At 39.8% G+C, this 23,025-nt stretch overlaps 1 protein-coding gene and 2 pseudogenes across 5 annotated transcripts in view; 2 read left to right on the forward strand and 1 right to left on the reverse strand.

Annotated features, from left to right (window-relative positions):
* Positions 1–12,330, forward strand: part of LOC115850539 (metabotropic glutamate receptor 7-like) — a 282,573-nt gene extending 270,243 nt beyond the window's left edge. For 3 of the 5 annotated variants that reach the window (XM_070044789.1, XM_070044805.1, XM_070044802.1), the window contains one exon: positions 9,556–9,965. Coding sequence is in view for 2 of the 5 variants with exons in the window: in XM_070044802.1 (XP_069900903.1) it covers positions 9,556–9,635 (80 nt within the window). In the remaining 3 variants the exon portion in view is untranslated. Of the gene's footprint in view, positions 1–9,555; positions 9,966–12,288 lie in introns of those variants that run through there. The other 2 variants (XM_070044790.1, XM_070044806.1) reach the window with 2 other exon arrangements.
* On the reverse strand, positions 1,916–14,693 carry LOC115850875 (UDP-N-acetylglucosamine--peptide N-acetylglucosaminyltransferase 110 kDa subunit pseudogene; annotated as a pseudogene).
* Positions 14,694–17,151: 2,458 nt separating this feature from the next.
* On the forward strand, positions 17,152–17,587 carry LOC115850973 (ATP synthase subunit g, mitochondrial pseudogene; annotated as a pseudogene).
* Positions 17,588–23,025: the final 5,438 nt, after the last annotated feature.

Raw genomic sequence — 23,025 nt, forward strand, 5'->3', positions numbered from 1 at the left:
TTCAAAAAGGTTGATGCCCAGAGGAGGCATTTTCAGTCATCTCAGCTTAGAGGTCAAATATCCAAAATTAAAAAGGTTAAAAAAAAGAAAAAGAAGAAAGCAAGGAAGAAAAGAAGGAAACAATTTTCTTATCTCATAGTAATAAGGCAGTTTTCCTTAAAAAAAAAAAGACAAGCCTTAAATTCTCTTTCCTAATCAAAATGTGCTTTTCCGTCTTTAGACTCTTCCTCTTATATCCTGTATTATTCATGACGTTTAATTCTTGAAATAGCACATGGCTGAAAACAGAAGCTAACCTCTTGTCCACTATGAATTAATTCTTCTTTTCCTAGGACCTGTCTACAATGTACAATTTGGGGTTTGCCAATATAATTATTTTCTCTGAAATAAGTTACAGCATTTTGCCTTTTCAATATATAGTTATACAATATATTGTTAACACAACATAGTTAATATAGTCAATATAGTAAATACGATTATAACACACGTGATATGATGCCACTTTGGTGATTTTCTTCATCCATGTAATTCTGAAATTTGACAGTATAGTTTTCATATTCTAATGAGCTGAGTATTACCTTTGCAAGGATAGAAAAATAAAATAAATTCATAATATTCTTGTGTGGTTTGCCCCTGGGGTGGATTACCATAATGGGGGGATATTTGAGCCTTTCCCCAAGTCATTAAAAAACCTCCAGCAAGCAGCCCCTTATCCTCTCCAGGGAGTGGGGGAAAGGATCTTTAATCATAATAATCCTGGGGGGAGAAATCTCAGAAATAAGACATCTGCTTCTGTGCCTTGTTGTTTTGCAGAATAGCAATGATTGCTTTAGCAGCTTCTATTGCCATGTGTGTACAATAAGTAAATGAACATAAAATTGAATGAACGCATAAAAGAAGGATAAACCCACCCAGCTTAACAAATCCACTCTCTCACCTGCTGTGCCCTGAAACATGAAAGAAAGAATCATGGGATCATAAGGATTAATAAAATAACAGTCTCTGTTAACAATATTGACAGGAGGTATAAGGATAATTTGTCTGATGTGGGACCAACAGCTTAACTGCTTAATCCTTTTTTTTTTTTAAGGGCAACTCATTCATTTATTGTTTAAAGATTGCAAGACAACTTCTGAATTTCTGTAGCACAATTTAAATGTTTTACTTTTTTGATAAATCAGAGTATAATAGAAAAAACAATTAGTTTCCAGTAATATCTATATCTCTATTCAGAATTAAGTCTTCCACAGACATATAACCTGGAAACGAAAGCCTGTTACAATATGCAAAGCTTCAACAGAGCTGCTACTTTTCGGGCCAGGGAAAGGAGGAGGATGTGCTATGTAAAATGGCTGCAAGGTCACAGCCTTGAGGGCGCTGGAAGTCTATTATCCTATCCCACATTAAGTAGTTTGGTGAACTTCAAACGTCCATTCATCTGCAACCAAGCTGGCAAACTTTAACTGATATCTCAAGCAGGTAAAAAATAAATTAAAAGAAATCCTTACACTGATGTTCCTTCATTTACACTGTTCAATAGTTCATTAACATGTAATTCTGGCTAAGAATTACATTTGAGATTCCTTGCTCAGATTTTGGTTAACAGTACAAATCTTTCAGAAATTCAAGTTCTTATTAATCAATAATTTGTCAGCTAGGCTACATTCAGGCATCAGCTGCAACTACAGAATAGGTGCACTGCCTCAGCGCTTTGGAAAGACATAATCTAGAACACTACTAGCAGACAAAATATCTGTTGCTAGACAGCACAGGTGCAGTACAGCAAGACAAAAACATATATTCATGTGTGCCGCGGACCAGCCGGAGAAAGAGGATTTCACCGCCCGGGGTCAGAAGGGAAGGGGTAAGGAACTGAAGTGGCACCGACGAATGGGTGAAGGACCAAGACAACTGATGGTTGCAAGGCAAATTTTATTGCGCTACAGTTGCAGATTATATAGACTAGAAAAAGGAAGGTTGCCAGATGGTGGTTTACATTATCTACAGACTGTCTCGGCTCAAGGTTAACTTCCCTGGGAGGAAACCCATAAACCAAGAAGCATCAAAAATAACCTGCATGTGCAGGGGGAAGACAGCTTTGCTTGTCTCATTTTACATTCTTTCTGATCTCTGGGCCCTGGTGATTTATCTCCCATGGAATGGAACAAGGAGGGGAACAAGTAGGGACAGTCCCTTCGAGCAGCGGCTGCATGCCTGGCATGTCCTTACCTGCTCTCAAGGCTGACTGCTTCCCACAGGTCCCCCTTTTTTATTTTTTAACTTTTGCTGCAAAATAATTCCATGAAGTTTAGTGCCGAGAGTAGTATACTGTTGCATGAGGATACGAAACAGACATGAGAAGATTAATATCAATAATAGGTAAATTATGGCCAGGGTAATAAATCCTGACAACCTTCCGGTAATCCAAGACTGAGGATTTAACCACTTTAAATGGTCCAGTAAAGTTTGAATTACATCTTCTGGCGAAACATCATCAAGATGTGTATTTTGTATATCCTGAATTTCAGCATTTAATTTCTTAAGATCAAGACTAATATTATTATCTGACCAAACACTCAGCAGATGCATTTTTACTTTTTCCCATTCCCAAATACAGTCACTGTACTTTTAAGGAGTAACACACATCCATGTATACTTTGCATGACAAGCTAGACGCATCCTCAATTTTAATGCTGCCATCTGATCTCCAATCCCCAAAATTGCGTTTTTAAATTCATCTAACTTGTTATTAATCTGTAAATATATGTGACTTTGTAAAGATAAAGCAAGACTGCTATGTTGAGATAACTGATTAGCAAAGTGAGCATGATGAATACTCTGTGAAAGAGCAAGACCGGCAGTAGCCACGGTAGCAGACAGAGCAGCCAAGGCAAGTAAACTTACTATTAGCCACCCAAGAAAGTGTCTCCTCTCTGCAAGGCTTTAGAGAGTTCCACCCATGCCTGTACTCCAGTATCTTCATACCAAGGTTCTCTCAGATGTACAGGCACCATAACATACATGGGTTGCTTTAGTATAAGCACAGATTGCGTTCCTGCAGAAGGGAACATACAACTGCTAAAAATACAATTAACACAGCTAATATTATATCCTCCTTTGGAAGAATTACCAATGTTAATAGAACCAAACAAAAGTGTATACGGAGGAGCAACACAAGTTATAACAGGTGTATTGGAATAAGTTAGAGCTAGTTTCCATATATCCCAGTTCTTTTGAAATGTGATAAACCTATCTATGATGGGAAAAGAAGAGATAAGAATTGACACCTTGGTATAATCTATAGTACACCATATTTGGTTATTATTCCAAGATGCATTGCAACGTTCAAAAGTGGATCCAGGAAAGTTAACGGTCATAAAGGGAGGAAATTGATTTTTTGATTTTCTGTTAAGCATAGTAACCTTATGTCCAGCTATAAGTATCCCTTGTCCTCCAAGTAAACGCTTCATACAGAAATAATTTCCTGAATCTTCACCTGTAACCTTGGCTATAGTAATAGCGGAATCCCTAAGTGGTGAGGCGTATGAGATTTGACCTCTAATATTAATAGCTTGCCCATTTTATACCAAATGATGGTATCCTTAAGATCCTCTCGTCGGCTGGTAGCGTGGCATGTAAGAGTAATGTTGGTTCCTGTAAAACGAAGGATGCCTGGAGAGCCTGACAAACTAATTGATTGATCCGTTCCCTCATAAACATCTGTATGCTCATAACTAATAGCCTTTACATGTCCAGTTTCCAGATTCAGTGGGCTAAGACAGACAGGATGTGTACTAAGCCAGTTAGTATAATTTACAGACATATTGATTTGTTTTATATTCCCAATAAGAGGCCCATAAACAGTTATCATTGTAAAATACAGGAAACTCTGCTTCAGACCAAGATATAGGTTGTAATAGTGGAGGATCAGGTACATAGGCCCAGTAAGTTGCTGCATTAACAGAGGGAACACATGAAATGGTTGCCAACATAACCAAAAAAAAAGTTACAGGTGTAACAGGATTATTCTGTTGTTTCACTGACTCTTGAGCTCATGAAACCAGTTGTTTAATTTGTCCCCAAGTTGGAACATCACTCCTTTGAGTCGTCCTGGCAAGTGGTCTCCTCTTCTTCTTTTTCTGAATCAACACTGTCAAATTTTCGGGAGAGATGCAGAGCTTCTTCATCTTCTGAACTAGGTGAGCTGTGGCAAGCCATCTATTTGCTTGACTAAGCGCTCAGGAAGCCAGCAAGGTCCAGGCGCTGATCTGGGAAAGATACACACGTGACCACGTCCCCAAATCAACACAGGATCAGGACCACTCCAAGTGCTGGTTAACGGATCTCTCCAGAGGACCTCCGGAGATTGAGAGGCCAATCTTGGCTCAGCCACCAACCTTCCCCCTGCAGAGCAGCCAAATTTGTCAACAGTGAGAACATTTAAAATAAACAGAGCATCATTTATAAGGTTATGTGGCGTTGTTCTATACAATTCCCCCATTTTTATTTTTTCAATAGTTAGCTTTAAAGATCTATTTGCACGTTCTATAATACCTTGTCCTTGAGGGTTATATGGAATGCCTGTAATATGGGTAATTTTGTAATGAATTACAAAATGTTGCAAAAGCAGCGGGCCCATTATCTGTTTTAATAATTTTGGGAAGGTTCATGAAAGCAAAACAGTGTAATAAATGAGTGATAACATGTTTAGTAGCTTCTCCGGTCTGTGCTGTAGCACAGAGGAAACCAGAATAAGTATCGATAGTGACATGAACAAACTGTAATTTCCCAAAAGACGGGATATGAGTAACATCCATTTGCCATAAATGTCTAGGTAATAATCCACGAGGATTAACAACATAATGTGGAACAGGAAGGTGAGGTAAGCATTGTGGGCATTGCTTAACAATTTGTGGGGCGGCTTCACCAGTAAGGGAAAATTGTGTGTGTAATGTAGCCGCTGACTGACGGTGTAAAGCGTGCAACTGCTGTGCTGCTTGTGAAGCAGTTTGATCATAACTTACCATAATATGAGGGTGTCCAGGACATGGACCATGAGTATCAAGAGTATGGAGATAATGAATGCAGTATATTAGCCATTCTTGACAGCATGACGAACGGAAAGGAGGAGTACGGTAAATTGGGACATGTCCTGCTTTACGGAAAAGAGATTGAGGAGGAGGAGTAACTTCAACTCTATTCTTGGGAGGAAAATGTACAGGATAAAGATCACGTTTAGATCGAGTTAAAACATCTGCAGTCGCATTAAGTTTAGTCAATGGACCAGGCAAGTTAGAATGAGCACGGATATACAGACCTGCGACAGGACCATCATGGGAACGAATAAGCTGTTGAAGCAAACGAAAAGAGGATGATAATTCAGGGTCATTAGTATGTCCTATGCTCGCAGTCTCCAGAAGAAATCACAAGCTAATAAGATATTTACTATCAGAAAACAAATTAAAAGATATAGAAGGCAAATGTTTAAAAGACATAATGACAGCATACAGTTCAACACGTTGAGCTGAAGTCAAGGAAGTTTCTTTAACGAGGTTTGTTCCGTCGTCAATGATTACAGTAGCCACTCCTGAAGAAGAACCGTCCGTAAAAACCAAAGGTACATGAGGGACAGGCTGTTGCCTAATTATAGAAGGAAAGATATGAGTTAAGTTTGCTGAATTGGATCAATTTATCAGCAGGGTAATGGCATTCCAAGGTACCTGAAAATCCTGCAAGAGCAAGACCCCATTCATTACTATGTTGAAAAAGCCAATTTTGTTGACTAACTGAATCAGGGATAATAATTTGAGAAGGTTCTATACTTATAGGTTGTAAGCATCTAGTTCTACCTTGCATTATTAAATTACTAATAAGTTCATAATAAGGGTTAATAACTTTAGAGGGTGTAGTTTTCATATGAATCTATTCAATAATTCCAACAGTTTGCCATAAGACGGCAGTAGGCACATGAGGAGTTGGACAAATTATTAAGAAAATTGGAAGGTGAGTATGAATTCTAGTTAATTGTGTAGAACTGATAGATCTATTGACTATTTGTAAAGCTTGAAATCCTTCTGGAGTCATAGAGCGTGAAGAAGAAGGATCTGAGTCACCTTTAAGAATATCAAACAAAGGCTGTAATTGAGCAGTAGTAAGTTTTAAGGCAGGCCTTAGCCAATTAATATCTCCAAGTAATTTTTGAAAAGCATTTAATGTTTTTAAATTATCAACTCGAATTTGCAGTTTTTGAGGCCTAATAGTAGTGTTATCAATATATTTTCCCAAATATAAAAATGGAGATTGTCTTTGAAGTTTTCTTGAGGCAATGACCAAGCCAAATGATTGTAAGGACTGTTGTAAAAATTGAAAAGCAGTCTCTAATAAAGAAATATTATCAGTGGCTAAAAGTATATCATCCATATAATGTATGCGATATAACGATGGAAACCTTTTTCTCACAGGAGTCAAGGCCTGAGCCACATATTTTTGGCATAATGTAGGACTATTTGCCATGCCCTGAGGCAATACTTTCCATTGAAATCTCCTCATGGGTTCCTTAAAAATTAAGGCAGGCAAGCTAAAAGCAAAATGTTTTCTATCTTCAGGAAACAAAGGAATAGTGAAAAAACAATCTTTTAAATCTATAACTAGAAGATGATAATTGTGTGGTATGGCTGTTGGAGAGGGTAGGCCTGGTTGAAGAGCTCCCATTATTAGCTCTTAGATCCAATAATAACCTATATTTTCCAGATGTTTTCTTCATAATAAAAATAGGAGTATTCCAAGGACTACTGGAAATTTCTAAATGCCCTAATTGTTCCAGTACTAATTGTTCTGCAGCTTCTCATTTCTCCTTTGTGAGGGGCCATCGGTCCACCCATACAGGGTCATCAGTCAGCCAAGTAATTGGATCAGCAGTGAGTGGAGAATCCAAGGCCCCTAAGAAAAACCCAAACCTTGTCTATCATATTTTATTTTCACATCAATAGGATAGACAGTTCCTTGTTGATTTGTTCCCAGCCCTTTTGTGGGAAGAAATCCTTGATCCAACATCATATTAGAGACTTGAGAGTTTGGACTATAAAGTAATACTCCCATTTCTTTTAATATATCTCGGCCCCAGAGGTTTAAAGGCAGCCCAGGCAAAACATAAGGCTGGAAGTATCCTGAATGGCCCTCACTATCTTGCCATAAAAAAAACTGACTACTTTGCATAGGAGAAGAACTTTGTCCTATTCCGTGAAGTTCTGTAATAGTAGGACTAATGGGCCAAAGTTTAGGCCAGTGTATCTGCGTCATAACAGAGACATCAGCTCCAGTGTCTAACAAACCTTTCCATTAATGGTTCATTTCATTTCTGGACATTCTTTCCCTATCTTCTGAATCCAGTAGGCAGCATTAGACGATCCAAAAGCCTTTGTTTCTCTCTTTTGATGTTGTAAAATTTGTCCATGAGGTACAAAGGGCAAAAGTAGCAATTGTGCAATTTTATCACCAGGAGAAATAGTTATTATATTTTTAATAGTTTGTGCCATGACTTTTATTTCTCCTTCGTAGTCAGAATCTGTGACTCCTGGCATAATAGTTAAACCTTTCATGGTGACACTACTTCTTCCCAATAATAGTCCCATCAAACCCTTGGGTAAAGGTCCACAGATGCCCGTAGAGAGGGCCTGAGGACCCATTTCAGGAGTTAATACATATCGGGCGGAGGTACTGAGCTCCAGTCCTGCGCTTCCTGGTGTTGCTCTGGAGAGTGAGGATATTGTATGTTTCTGTTTTTGGTTAATGTCTGATTGATAATTTGAGGAGGATACACAGACATTGCCCTTATTATTTGTTGGGGCCGGGGAAGGCCCCGGGAAGAGTTCCCCGACAGTGGTGGCCCATCCTTGTGGGCCACTGAGCAACAATCTTGTGCCCAATGTTTTCCCCTATTGCATTTAGGGCATAAACCAGGGATTTTCTGACCATCTGGAGGTTTTTGAGTAGGGAAGGAAGGACTAGGGTTAGAATTAAAAGATCTACATTCTCTAGCAAAAGGACCTGCCTTTCCGCATTTAAAACAAGTCTTTGTTTTCTTTTGATTGTTTTTAAACCCCACTTTAGTTAATGCTGCAGCCACAGCAGCACCCTGTATATAAGTAGGCCCAATGTCTGCACAAAGGTGAATATAATCCTCCAATGTTCCCCGTTTTCTCCAAGGTCGAATTGCAGCCTGACATGCATTATTAGCATTCTCAAAAGCAAGCTGCTTAACTACAATTGTACCAGTGAGTCTGTCCACAATGAGTCTCCCCACCGCCTGTGACAACCTATCTACAAAATCAGCATATGGTTCATCAGGTCCCTGTCTAATTGTTGAAAGATCCTCAGTTTTGTGTGTAGAAGGTCATTTCCTCCAGGCTTGTAATGCCAAATGATTTATTTGAGGATAAGCAACAAAGGGATAAGTTAATTGATCTTGTAAAGAAAGATATTGTCCTTCCCCAATCAGCATATGATAATCAACTGGAATATTATGGGCAGCATTCTTTTCTGCTTGTTCACCAGCCCGTTCATAAAAATCAAACTTCCATATTAAATAATCTCCACCATTTAAACAAGCTCGTGCAATAGACTTCCAATCAGCGGGGGGAAGAGCTTCTCCTGTCAACCATAGCAGCAGTAAAAGGAGCAGTGGGCCCATATTGAGCACAGGCAGATTTTCAATCTTTCAAAACTTTAAAAGGGAGAGGCTGATGCTCCCTAGTAGCTTGTTGAGGATTATTAGGACCAGGTCTTTCTATGACGGGACAACAGAAAATAGGATCTTCTCCTCGTTTTATTTCTCCTTGTACAGTGCGCTGCAACGGACTGAGCATTTTTACAGATGTAGATTTTTGAGGAAGACAGTCCTTATTAACCTGCAGCTTTTTCACTGACTTATCTATCACAGCCATTAGAAAATCATCCTCAGGATATTTCTCTCTTTTATGTTTACAAGCCTCATCTGTTAAGTCAAAATGTTCCTCTTCATCTAAACTATTTAAATTAATTAGCTCTTTCGGTTTAGGAAGTGGCGACACAGTAGCTGATAATACAGTCTCTCCTTCTGTCAGAGGCTTATGTTTTTCTGACTTTACATTCAAATCAACACTATCATGAGAAGAATCTAAACATATTTTTATCAGAGTCCACAAACTATATGTAACAACAGGAGTATGAGTAGGCCCTCGAGACTCGTAATAATTTTTTAAATCTTCTCCAACTTTCTGCCAGATTTCTATGTCACCAGAGCCGCCATCAGGAAACCAGGGAGATACACCATGGATATGCTGTAAAAATTCAGTCAACTGTGAGGTAGAAACTTTATTACCCCGAGCTTTAAGCATCGAAAGTAAAACCTGAGCAAATAATTCACACTCCTTTGAGCCCTTTTGCCCCATCTTATTTTACTTCTGACTATTGCCTTATGCCTCTATTAGTTTCACTGTTACTGGTGGCCACACATATTTTGCATAAGTGTTCTCTTACCTGCACTTTCTTTTTCTTTTAATTGCCTTTGCGCTTCAGGTCCCTGTTCGAGTGCCACTTGCCACGGACCAGCCGGAGAAAGAGGATCTCACCGCCCAGGGTCAGAAGGGAAGGGGTAAGGAACTGAAGTAGCACTGACGGATGGGGTCAGAAGGACCAAGACAATTGATGGTTGCAAGGCAAATTTTATTGCGCTACAGTTGCAGATTATCTAGACTAGAAAAAGGAAGGTTGCCAGATGGTGGTTTACATTATCTACAGACTGTCTCGGCTTGAGGTTAACTTCCCTGGGAGGAAACCCATAAACCCAGAAGCATCAAAAATAACCTGCATGTGCAGGGGGGAGACAGCTTTGCTTGTCTCATTTTACATTCTTTCTGATCTCTGGGCCCTGGTGATTTATCTCCCATGGAATGGAACAAGGAGGGGAACAAGTAGGGACAGTTCCTTCGAGCAGCGGCCGCATGCCTGGCATGTCCTTACCTGCCCTCAAGGCTGACTGCTTCCCACACATATGTTGCCTTGTTTAAGCCTCAAGCCCTCGATCCTTTGCTGAAATACAATAATTTCATTCCTATGGTTTTCAATACCAAAAACTCAACCTCCAGGAGGGCTAAAGTCTAATTTGTACTCCAAACCAAGTAGCAGTGCAGTTCGCTACTACTGAGACTGAATCCATAAAGACTTCAAGACCACGTCCAGAAGACAAGTTATTATATATAATACCCTAGAAGGTCTGAAACATAATTATCATATACATAGCTGGTCCTTCAGAGCTTTTTACCTATAACATGTTTTTTGATGAAAGTTATTTAATGTACTGGAGATAACTGTGACTTACTGATCAAATATTTGAATACTTATACTTACCTGGGATTTCATTTCTGCTGAAAGAAAAAGGTAGAACAGGACTCACTAAAACAAACAAACAAACATTAGAAATGAAAGTAAAAGTCTTAACACACACTATGACTTTTGGAAGCAGCATAGAGGGGCAGTCAACGGTAAAACACTGGTGAAATAGGTCAAAACTCTAGGCCAAAAATCCATTATTATTATCATCAGTGACAGTACCACAACTGTGCCCTTCAGAATTAATAATCACTCCTAAGAATCTTCATTTGGCACCAGATGATGCGGTTAAGAGAAACACTCTGGGAGGTTTTGAATCAGACTTGGTTTTTTGTTAGCCAAGTTACAGGAGAATCTTTAAAGTGGGGGGAAGGGAAGAAGGAAACGGACCAGGAAAAGAATTTAAGCCATCATCTATAAACCAACAAAGCACTGATAGTTCCAAACATTATGTCAGACACTAAAATGACTGATATAGGCTCAAGTGGTTTATAAAACCTATAAAAAGACGACACCAGCAAAGTCCCCATTTATCTGTCGAGTTCAGAAACTAAAACAAGGAATATTTTAGCTTAAAACCTTATCTAAAGAGAACCATATACACTTCACATGAATAAAAATACCTGAAACCAAACATTTTTAAAAGCTCCAATACCCAAAATATAAAGAAAAATATTAATTCAGAAGACTCAATCAATCCATGATAATCACAAAACGGCTGGGCAATCTCTATCTCCCTTCCACACTAACCATCCATCCCATGGAAGACCAAGGGAGATCAGACCTTCCAGACTTACCTTCCAGACCTTCCAGACACCTGGCTGCTGCAAAATTCTATGGAGACTCCTTGTGGAACAGCAGTTTCCCATCTCTTGTGTCTCTCCCTATCGTGATCATGATCATGCAGGAAGCAAGTCTGGCTGTGCTATTTCTTATCATTGTCTGTCACCCATCTGCAGCATGGTATTGTACAGATAAGGAAAAAGTAGTTCCCTTTCCCCCAGAAGGTTGAGGCTCAGGTACAGGGTAATTCTCCTGTGCACACAGTCATTATTTAGGCCGACTCAGTGACTTCAACAGGCTTAATCATGTGATCAGGTTTGTTGCCAGCTGCGTAATGCTCCCACATCTGTAGATAGAGCCGCTCTAGGTCCATTGTGTATTGTTTGGTGTTGAACAGAGGGCTAGATGTTCTCTGCTTCCAGACTTTGCCACGAATTTTCTTCAGGTATTCTAGATCAGTTCCCAGTTTCACAGCTATGTCTTCATATTCTTGTCTATTTTGAGCAATAAGCTCAAGACAGCCTAAACAAGTGAGCTGGGAAGCTGCAACTCGGGAAGCAAGAGTCTCTCCTGGCATAGTCACCATGGGTGTCCCTGACCAAAGGACATCCATCCCTGTGGTGTGTCCATTACAGAGTGGAGTGTCCAAGCAGACATCAGCCAGCTGGCCTCTCCGAACATGTTCCTCCTTAGGAGCAACAGGTGAAAAAATGATACGGTTCTGGGGAAGGCCCATATTTTGTGCATACTGTTGAATATTAGGTTCTCCTACTGCTGGAAAACGCAACAGCCACAGTACACTATTGGGAACACGCTTCAGAATATTTGCCCACATCTGCAAAGTAGATGGGTCAATTTTATATAACTGATTGAAGTTACAGTACACAATGGCATCTTCCGGTAACCCGTACTGAGAATGTGTGGTTACAATAATGGTACGGGGAACCTCCTCTCCAATGGCAGCCTTAATGTTGATCTGGGTAGTTGCCAGTCCATTGCTAAGACTGAATCCATTAATTGTTATCTGAATTTGTCCTCTGTTAATCATTTCAATAACTGCCTCTGCAATAGTATTCATAGGAATGACAGGCATATTAAGAGCCGTATTACTGCTGTCTGCATTGTCTCCTCCATCAGGACATTTCGTCTTGACAATCTGCACATCTGGGAGACTATCAAGAAATGCTTTGAGGTCGATGCCATTCAGCACAATCCGATTGTCACAAATGTGCCCATTGGACTTAAAATCGATGACTGCCTTCTTCTTCAGGTGAGGGAACATATTAGCATGATCACCAATAAAGAAAGTATGGGGCATATAAGCCAGTTTCTCAGAATACTGCTCAGCAACTTCAGCAGGTGAAGTTTCCTGATCAGTGATGATATAATCCATGAAAAGCACGCCACTGGTCCCAGGGTAGCCCAGCCACATTGCCTGAATAGGAGCTGGCCTGAGAGCAAAGAGTTCATTTCAAGCACCCCTGGTATAACCATTCATATTTACAAGGATGTGTATACCATCTTGATGGATGCGATCAGCTGCTTTCCCATTGCATGGAATCTGAGAAAGATCAATGAAATGATGGGCTTCTGCCATCACCTTCACTTGGAAGTTTGTGCCATCATCTGGGCTCAGGGCATAACAGAATACCTCAAATTTATCAGGATTGTGCATGCCTGGAATAGACTGCATAAGATGAGAAGTAGGATGATTCCCAAAGTCAGAACTCACGTATCCTACACGCAGTCGACCATCACTGAGCTTCAAGTCTTTTGGATGTTCGTACGGTGGTTTATGAAAGACACTGATCTCATCCAAGCAGAGGTTCCCGTGGCTCTCAGCAATAGCCTTCCTGAAGCCATGAGAAAGAGGATAGAGCATACTATGATGAGGCTGCACAGAAGGCAACCTATTCTTCTCCAGCTGGTCAGCCACAATGCTGACCAACTTCTTCATTCGCTCATCATAGTCTGTCCAATCACAGACAATCTGCAGGCAATGAGCCAAATCACAATAAGCGTCAGGAAAATCAGGTTCAAGCTTCAGAGCAGTGTGATAAGAAGCAAGTGCTTCTGGAATATTCCCTGAATACTTGTGAATGGAAGCCAGATTGCTGTGGGCATCCGCAAGTGCAGGGTTAATCTGAATGGCACGAGTATAACACTGCAAGGCTCCCTGAACATCCTGCATCTCCTTTAGAGTGTTTCCCATATTACAGTAGGCATCAGCAAAGGTAGGACTGATTCGAACAGCCTCCTTATAATGCATCAGAGCTTCCTGCAGTTTTCCCTGCTGCTGCAATACACTTGCTAAATTTGAATGGGCAACAGCAAACTGTGGGAAGACTTCTAATGCTTTACAATACAAGCGAACTGCCTCTTCAAAGTTTCCCTGGTCTCCTTTGATATTGGCTAGGTTATTCAGAGAGTCTGCATGGGTGGGACACAGCCGCAGAGCTGTATTATAACACTCTTCTGCTTCGGCAACACTGCCCTTCTCTTCCAGAGCGTTGGCTAGGTAGCAGTAAGCATCAGGGAAATGTGGTTGCAATTCAATAGCTCACCTGTAGGTGTCTACTGCCAGATCTATGAGGCCTTGCTCATAGTATACACAAGCCAGGTTGGCATGTACCACTGCATGATTTGGGCTCAAGCTTAGGGCACAAAGGTAAGCTGCCACAGCTCTGTCAAAAATCCGTGCCTCTTTCAAGACATTTCCTAAATTGATATAAGCATCCAGAAAATTGGGGTCAAGGGTGACAGCCTTTTCAAAGTGATGAATTGCAAGCCAAATCTCCCCTTGTGCATTGAAAACACAGCCAAGATTACTCCAAGCTACTGCAAAGTTCGGTTGCGTCTCCATTGCTTTCAAATAACATGCCTTGGCTCCTTCCAAGCGACCCAGGGCTTTGAGCAGGTTCCCCAGGTCACTGCGAACACAGTACAAATCAGGATTGTACTGAAGAGCAGAGACGTAAGCTTGTACTGCCCCTTCCATGTCACCTGCTGCTACCAAAGCGGCTGCCAGGTTAATATAACCATTGATGAAATCTGGTTTGAGACGCAATGCATGCCGGTAATGCTCAATTGCTTCCTGCAACTGCCCTCTTTCCTTGTACACATTCCCCAAATTCGAATAGGCTTCTGCCAGAAGAGGGTTCTGTTTAACTGCCAGAGTACTAAAGTGGGCAGATCTGTCCAGCCTTCGACACTGGAAGTGTAGAGATGAAAGTAATAAAAGTACTCCAGTATTGTCTGGCTCTTGTCTCCACAGCTGCATGCAGTGTCTCTCAGCTGCCTCAAAATCTCCTGCCTGATATTCTCGATGTGCCAACTCAGCTAACCCTTGGAAGGAAAGCATACGTTTCGTTGGTTCTGTGCTGTCGGCCACGTTGCCCACAGAAGACGCCATCTGGAGCTTCTGGAGAGAGAAAAGGGGGTAATTGAGTCCCGCTGCCGCCACTACTGGCAAGAATGTTTCTAGAGGTAGCAAATACGAGGGCAGCAGCCGTACCACTGCTTTGGCAGGCTTAAGCGGCGGCAACAGTTACACGCACCAAATCTTAGGAACTCTGGTTGGCCATCTACCTCTCACGCTCTTGAAATCTTAATTCTTAACCCTGCCCTCTTCCACCTAATTATTATTCTCCTAATCAGGGAATAAAAATTACCTATACACTTGCCTTAGAAGAAATCAAAAGTCAGTAGTCCAAACACTTTTCAAAATTTTGTTTTCTGTCCAGTTGGAAAGGAAATACATGATTGACTTTACTTCATCATTCATATAGTCAATGTGGAAAACATTAGGGCCGTGAATTTCAATACAGTAAGTTCAGAAAATTTTTAATTGGCCTTCCCAAACCACTAATAAGTAACCGATGTTGTATATAATGCTTAGAGACTGAGTTTGATATTTTAAAAGTTTTGAAAGGATTAGCTAATTTCTCATCATATTTCTCATGCCTCAAACCTGAGTATTATTTTTTAAAAAATAATTTATCTTTATTTATTTATTTTTATTTTGGCTGCATTGGGTCTTCAATGCTACGTGCAGACTTTCTCTAGTTGCGGCGAGCGGGGGCTACTCTTTGTTGCGGTTCCCGGGCTTCTCATCACAGCAGTTTCTATTGTTGTTCCACAACTCTATGGGTTCCTTTTTAGGTCCTATGAAGAACCCTAGAAATTAGTTCATGGAATTATAGGTTTTTGCAAAATTGTCAAAAGTGAGATATTTTAACTTCCATCAGGTAAGACCAGCGTCTCTTTCTTTGCCAATTTTCCTTCTATCATATTCCGCTATGTTGGATCATACTGGAATGGCCACAGGCTTTTTTGAAATCTGGCTAAGGAGATTTTCTTTTTTCTGTGGTACGCGGGCCTCTCACTGTTGTGGCCTCTCCCGTTGTGGAGCACAGGCTCTGGACGCACAGGCGCAGCGGCCATGGCTCATGGGCCTAGCCGCTCCGCGGCATGTGGGATCTTCCCGGACCGGGACGAACCTGTGTCCCCTGCGTCGGCAGGTGGACTCTCAACCACTGCGCCACCAGGGAAGCCCTAAGGAGATGTTTTAAGTGAGGCTATTATGTGATTTTCAGACACCGCCATATGTAATTGACTATATACTATCCCATTACAGGAATAACTTCCAGTACTCATACTGACTACCCTACTGACTTAACCTAGCACAAGACACAGAAGCATAAGGACAAAAACCACCTTACAATATAGCCATGTCTTGCACTTCACAGCTCTCAAAGCATGTGCGTTTGAAGAAGAAAAAAAGAACCGAAAAGTACAAAACCAGAAGCTATTCTGTGGAAAATTATTTCAATCATCAGGCATGTGAAAGATAAGTCAAAGATTCAGTTCTCATCAAGCTTAGTCAAAACGGAAATTTTCTTCTGTCAAGAATATACTCCAGGGGCTTCCCTGATGGCGCAGTGGTTAAGAAGCCACCTGCCAATGCAGGGGACAAGGGTTCGAGCCCTGGTCCGGGAAGATCCCACATGCCACGGAGCAACTAAGCCGGTGCGCCACAACTACGGAACCTGCGCTCTAGAGCCCGTGAGCCACGACTATTGAGCCTGCGAGCCACAACCACTGAAGCCTCCATGCCTAGCACCTGTGCTCTGCAACAAGAGAAGCCACCGCAATGAGAAGCTTGTGCACCGCAACGAAGAGTAGCCCCCAGTCCCTGCAAGTAGAGAAAGCCTGCCTGCGCACAGCAACGAAGACCCAAGACAGCCAAAAATACATAAATACATAAATAAATAAATAAATAAATGAATATACTCCATCAACAATGTGTGTAATGGAATGGTGTGAATGAGTATTTTATCAGAATCCCTGTAATGCACAAACCTATAGCAGTATTGAAATCAGTAATGCATTTATAATAGTAAATATTTATGAGGAAGTAATCCATAAAGGTTTTCTCTAAGTTAACAATGAAAATTAATGTGACATTATCAATAATAAATTGTGAAGCTGAAATAAACTTTTCTAAACTATTAATAACTAGAAGCAAATTCTAATCAACCATGTTACAAGAAATCTATGTCTAAAAACTACAAAGTTTATTTCTTAAAATTTTATTTCGAAAATACATAAACTGTCGTATGAGGAAGCAGTTAAAGAATATATAGCTAAAAGAGTGGGGGAAAAGTTTTATAGAGACACATCTGGCAGTAGTTCATTTTTAAATGTCATTTTTCCAGATTTTGTGACACCTATAGTATTGATATTTGAAAGCATTTAAAAAATTGTAATTCGAAGATTTGCTACTTCCAGGTAGAATAAAATATTTTGAAGCAAAACAACGTTTCCACTGAGAAAAACAAAAAAAGCCAAATAAAATAGCCAGCATTCAATCAAAAAGTTCTAGACAAACCAAGAGATAGAATCATATGGCTAAAATTCTAAGAACAGATAATACAAAAATATTTATATAAGATATTGGGTATCTTTATCAGGAAAGGTCTTTATCAAGAAAAGACTTTAACATTCAGCCGGCCGGTCGGCGAGACGGGCTTTCCGTCTTAGAACCATGGCCCAGTTTGTCCGTAACCTCGCGGAGAAGGCCCCGGCGCTGGTCAGCGCTGCTGTGACTTACTCGAAGCCTCGATTGGCCACATTTTGGCACTATGCCAAGGTTGAGCTGGTTCCTCCAACCCCTGCTGAGATCCCTACAGCTATTCAGAGCTTGAAAAAAATTATCAATAGTGCTCAAACTGGTAGCTTCAAACAGCTTACAGTTAAGGAAGCTCTACTGAATGGTTTGGTGGCCACTGAGGTGTGGATGTGGTTTTATGTTGGTGAGATCATAGGCAAGCGTGGCATCATTGGCTATAATGTTTGAAGACCAGTCTTTGCTTTATTATTTGGGTGTTCTTGGACCATGTGTGAGCAGACTGCTATTTGAATAAAATAAGACAATGTGTCAAAAAAAAAAAAAAGAAAAGACTTTAAAATCATCAGAATTAATATTATATTTTATTTATTTGTATATTTATATAAAGAACTTAAAGATAAAGCCCTAGTTAAGGCAGTGACAAGAGCAGTAGCAGTGGGAGTGAAAAGAAATGGTTATATTCAAGCATATTTTGTCAGGAAAAGTCCAAGATCAATTGTCTGACTGCATACATGGGATGGATAGTCGGAGTGGGAAAAATCGAAGTTAACTATAGAGGTTCTAGTGAAGATGGGGTTGCCGTCACCCAACCCAAGGGGCTGCGATCATCCCCAAGGTCTAGGAGACTCAAAGGGAAGGTCATGGTCAGAGGCAAAGTTAATTGGTGGGAAAATAAGACTCCCAGTCTCTCCATCTCCTTATACCAGTTTTTTTTTTTAACATCTTTATTGGAGTATAATTGTTTTACAATGGTGTGTTAGTTTCTGCTTTATAACAAAGTAAATCAGTTATACATATGTCCCCATATCTCCTCCCTCTTGCATCTCCCTCCCTCCCACCCTCCCTATCCCACCCCTCTAGGTGGTCACAAAGCACCGAGCGCATCTCCCTGTGCTATGCGGAAGCTTCCCACTAGCTATCTATTCCTTATACCAGTTTTGTTTTTCTGCTCATATACGTAGCAGCATTTCATTCAAGGGGAAAGTCATTGATCTGACTGGTCAAATTAAACAACATAGTTCAAGGCATATTTACAGTGGTTAGTTCCTCCACAATTTAGAAAGTCACATTCACAAGTTCCCTCTTCCTACGCCACAGAACACATTGGCCATTCCTCCAAAGTTTCCACTCCACAGAGTGGACCAGAGATGACGTGAGCCCAGAACTGACAGCTTGGCATGAGATGGTGTCAGCCCCACGTAGAGCTCTGGCATAAGTTATAACCCAACCCAGCTCTACAGAGAGCTCTGCATGGAATCCTGGGAGTAAACTCAGCCATAATAATGGGATTCTGTTTTTCATTTGCTTTTCTTCCTTGCTTAACTTTCCCTGGCCACTCTGACAAACGAACTTTCAGGCATTCCTGGGCCACTCACTAACTTTATTCCATTTAATCTCATCCAGATTCCCAAGAAAATTACTAACTATAAGGAGGGAAATTTGGAACATGGTGAGTTTTAGATGCCTGAAATATACAGGTCATTGAATCCAGTTAAGTAGCAAATTATCTGGATCTCAAATATGCCAGTAGAATAGCAGACTAAGCTCAATTTAATATACTCTTACTGGAGACACATGTAAATTCTGGGTCAATTTTGAAAAAGTTAAGAGCACATAGCTGAGATTAAAAGAAAGAAAGGAACACCTGCATGTTTCAGAAAGTAACAGAGAAATTAAATCCAGAGAAAGAAGAGCGGACTGATGTCTGTGGGTTCCGTTCCTTAGTATAGGCCTTATGTAAATAGGGGCTGGAGCTAGAAATCTAACATTACCTTGAGGCCAGGAATTTAGACTCAGGATGGAACAATATTGAGAAGTTGGTACAGATATCCTACAGAAATTTCATGAGGAACTGCTTAGTCCATTAAGAGGGCCAAGGGAGGTGGTGAGGAAGATTGATATCTCTTGAAAATCTTCAGGTACAGAAAACATCAACACCTCTGAAAAGTAGGCCTGTCCTTCCCCGCGTTGTGATGGCCAGGTTGTCACTAACCTGTAAGGCCCTGTATGAATCAGAAACTGCAAGGAGAGTAATTCAAAGAAAAACAGATGCAGGATGGGTGTGGCAATAAATCCTAGGACCCTATCAGAAACAAAATTAAAACCACTCTAAAGCGAAATTTTAACAAACCAGAGCAGATATATCCTAACCAGAATAGAATAATAATTCTCAGGAAGTTACTTTAGTTATTTAAGTAATATTCAATGCATTTCCATGGCCAGGCCCTTTTGAAAAATTCTAAAACATATACAAACAATTCGTTTACATCTTATATATCCCACCATCCAGAGCAAAATTCACTTAAGTACTGTACTGGTGGAAAACGGGCAGCTCTATGGACACAATAAAAAGGTGTTTACCATCAAAAAATGTCAAGGTAAGAAAGATAATGTCTAATTTTTAATTATCCTGTGGTTTATTGAAATCTTTTGGAAACCCAAAATAGAGAAAACCTAGCAGGCAATGAAGACTTAAATATTTAGAGATTTATCAACTCATTTATAAAAGCTTTATTAATCTCTTCTTTTAATACCATTCCGGAGAGGTATACATGTGTCCAGTGATAGGGTTGAAGAAGCCTGAGAGAATTTCAATTGTTTACTATTCTTGGTCAGCTATTAAGACCTTTCAGGAGCATCTTGATTTTCATGGCATCATCCAACAAAAAGCAGGATATTTTACAGAAAGTCCTGGTCCACTTTTTGGCTTGCTTTTGTGTTTATGTTTTTGGTTTTCTCACATTGGGCGGTACATTAGGCTACCTATTGCATACTCCCTCATTCATGCATGCATTCATTCAAACAATATTTACTGAGTTGAGATATTTAATTAACACCCAATAAATGATGTTTAGATGAATGAATGCGCTTTTTATCAAAGTAAGTGTAAGTACTGAGAAAAATTACAGAATGTATGATCCCAGCCCCACAAAAGCGTATAATTGTGTTGAGCATATAACATATGCTGATGAAATAACTAATATATCATATTGGACAGTCTCTAAGTTCAAAAATGAGTTTTTATAAATAATCAGAGCCTAAGGAGGACAAAGAAGGGACAGTTCATTATGGGTTGAATCTATCAATAAATGTACATTTCAGATGAGATTTGAGATTGACCTTAAAGAAAGAAGAGGACTTAGATATATGAACAGAGAACAAAAAAGGCATGGTGATAGCATGTGCATAGATAGTGTGGCCAATATTTATGTTCTTCATTAAAGACAGTCAGAGATAACCCAAATGTAACTGTTCCCATGGGTCCATTCTCAGTATCCAAACAAAATGGCAAATCCTATCCTAGTAAAACTAATGAAAAACACAGTCTTTAACAAAGAGATTGTGAAGGAAAGGGGGAGAGAAAGGCTTGCATCCCACACCACACAACAAAACTTATTTAATTATGTTTCATTTTCTCCCTCTGAAAATTTCCTCTCCCTCTCTCTGTACGTCTCTCTTCTCCCACATCTGGCCACACTCTACCAGTCACCTTTCCAGATCTTTCCAGAACTCTCCATCCTAGTTTCATTATGTCAGAAGTTGAACATCTCACAGGTCTCCAGGATGCATCCGCATCACTTATTCCACAAAGACAAACAAAGGACACTTCTCAGGATCACGTTTCTTGGAAGGAAGAAGTCACGAGGAGTGATTATAAATAATATAAGGTGAAGAGCAGTGACTTAAAATACCATTTTTCCTCTTAGAATGTGAATTCAGGGAACTTTGGGAAAGTAGAAAATCTAGAAAGAATTCATTGATAATTATTTATTTTCAATGAATAAAATAAATTGTAATAATAGGGCTAAACTCTGACAGATTAACTTTTTCAAAAGTTGCTTTCACACACCTTCATTATTGGGATGTTTGATAAACACATCTTTCTTCTTTCTTTGCAGATACTGGCACCAAACTTTCAAACAATAAGAACCTTCCCATAAGTCCCTTGCCAGGCAAGATTAAGGTATAACAATCCAAACAGATTTTTGAAGAAGATAACTGGTTGAAAGCACAGGAAAAGAGCTGGGTTTCTCTTTTTCAACAGTCACATAATGAGTAATGTGGGAATTGGTTTACAAAGTCTCTCTCCATGAGGGGCTAAGGTTAAGATTAGAACTTCTGAGGCCAGAAGAGCAAAATAACTACAACACCACACATATTTTCAAGAGCCGTCCTTTGGATGTGAGGGATTGATTTTTCCCACGCTTTTTTCAGCAGCCCAACTGGTGTCTTTATTAAATGACATAAGAGAATACAGTGTGGCCAAGAAGGCTTAGATTTCCTTAGCCCCAAGTCAGATATTCTCAAGTGACTGTCCACTCAAATTAAAAAGAGAGATTTACAAGAGGAAACTGGATACAACTGAGTGTACTTTTATTTCAGCCCTTTACCTGAATGTTTTGTTTTGTTTTCAGTTCTCCACTGAAGTTGCCTACATTAATATATTTTTAAGAACATTTCCTTAAGTTGAAGTATTCATTCAGTATATTCATTTACTATAATTGAGAAAAGCCAAATGACTTAGGCAAATTCATTTCTATATTGCCACAGCAGTGTATTGTGAACTAAATGACACCTGGCAGTTCTTTACTCAGATACTAACTCAATTAGAAGGCAGAACAATGATAGCTACCCATTGAGGGAAGGAAAGGACACTTAGCCTCTGTAGCTGTCTTAGGTCTCTTATCATCACAGTAACAAATTGAAGACTAAAAACCATACGATCATCTCAATAGATGCAGAAAAAGCTTTTAAAAAAATTCAATATCCATTCATGGTAAAAACTCTCCAGAAAGTGGGCACAGAGGGAACATACCTCAACATAATAAAGGCCATATATGACAAGCCCATAGCTAACATACTCAATGGTGAAAAGCTGAAAGCATTTCCCCTAAGATTAGGAACAAGACAAGGATGCCCACTCTAACCACTTTTATTGAACAGAGTTTTGGAAGTCCTAGCCACAGCAATCAGACAAGAAAAAATAAATAAATAAAAGGACTCCAAAATGGAAAGGAAAAAGTAAAACTGTCCCTGTTTGCAGATGGCATGATACATAGAAAATCTGAAAGACACCATCAAAAACCTATTCGAGCTCAAACATGAACTTGGTAAACTTGCAGGATACAATAGATTTCTATACATAAATTTTGTATTTCTATACACTCACAGTGAACTATCAGAAAGAGAAATTAAGGAAACAATCCCATTTACAATCGCATAAAAAAGAATAAAATACATAAGAATAAACCTGCCTAAGGAGGTAAAAGACCTGTACCCAGGAAACTATATGACACTCATAAAAGAAATGAAAGATGACACAAACAGCTGGAAAGATATACCATGGTCACGGATTGGAAGAATTAATATTGTTAACATGACCATCATACCCAAGGAAATCTACGGATTCAGTGTAGTCTGTATCAACATATCAAGGGCATTTTCCACAGACCTAGAATAAATAATTTTAAAGTTTGTGTGGAAACACAAAAGATCCTGAATAGCTAAAACAGTCTTGAGAAAGAAGAACACAACTAGAGGAATCATGGTCCCTGGCTTCAGACTGTGCTACAAACCTACAGTAATCAAAACAGTATGGTACCGGCACAAAAACATCCATCACTGGAACAGAATAGAGAGCCCAGAAAGAAACCTATGCACTTATGGTCAATGAACCTATGACAAAGGAGGCAAGAATATGTAATGGAGAAAAGTCTGGGCTTCCTTAGGGATGGTTTCATCAA

Source organism: Globicephala melas, unplaced genomic scaffold (genome assembly GCF_963455315.2).
Source record: "Globicephala melas unplaced genomic scaffold, mGloMel1.2 SCAFFOLD_226, whole genome shotgun sequence".
Classification (NCBI taxonomy): Eukaryota; Metazoa; Chordata; class Mammalia; order Artiodactyla; family Delphinidae; genus Globicephala; species Globicephala melas.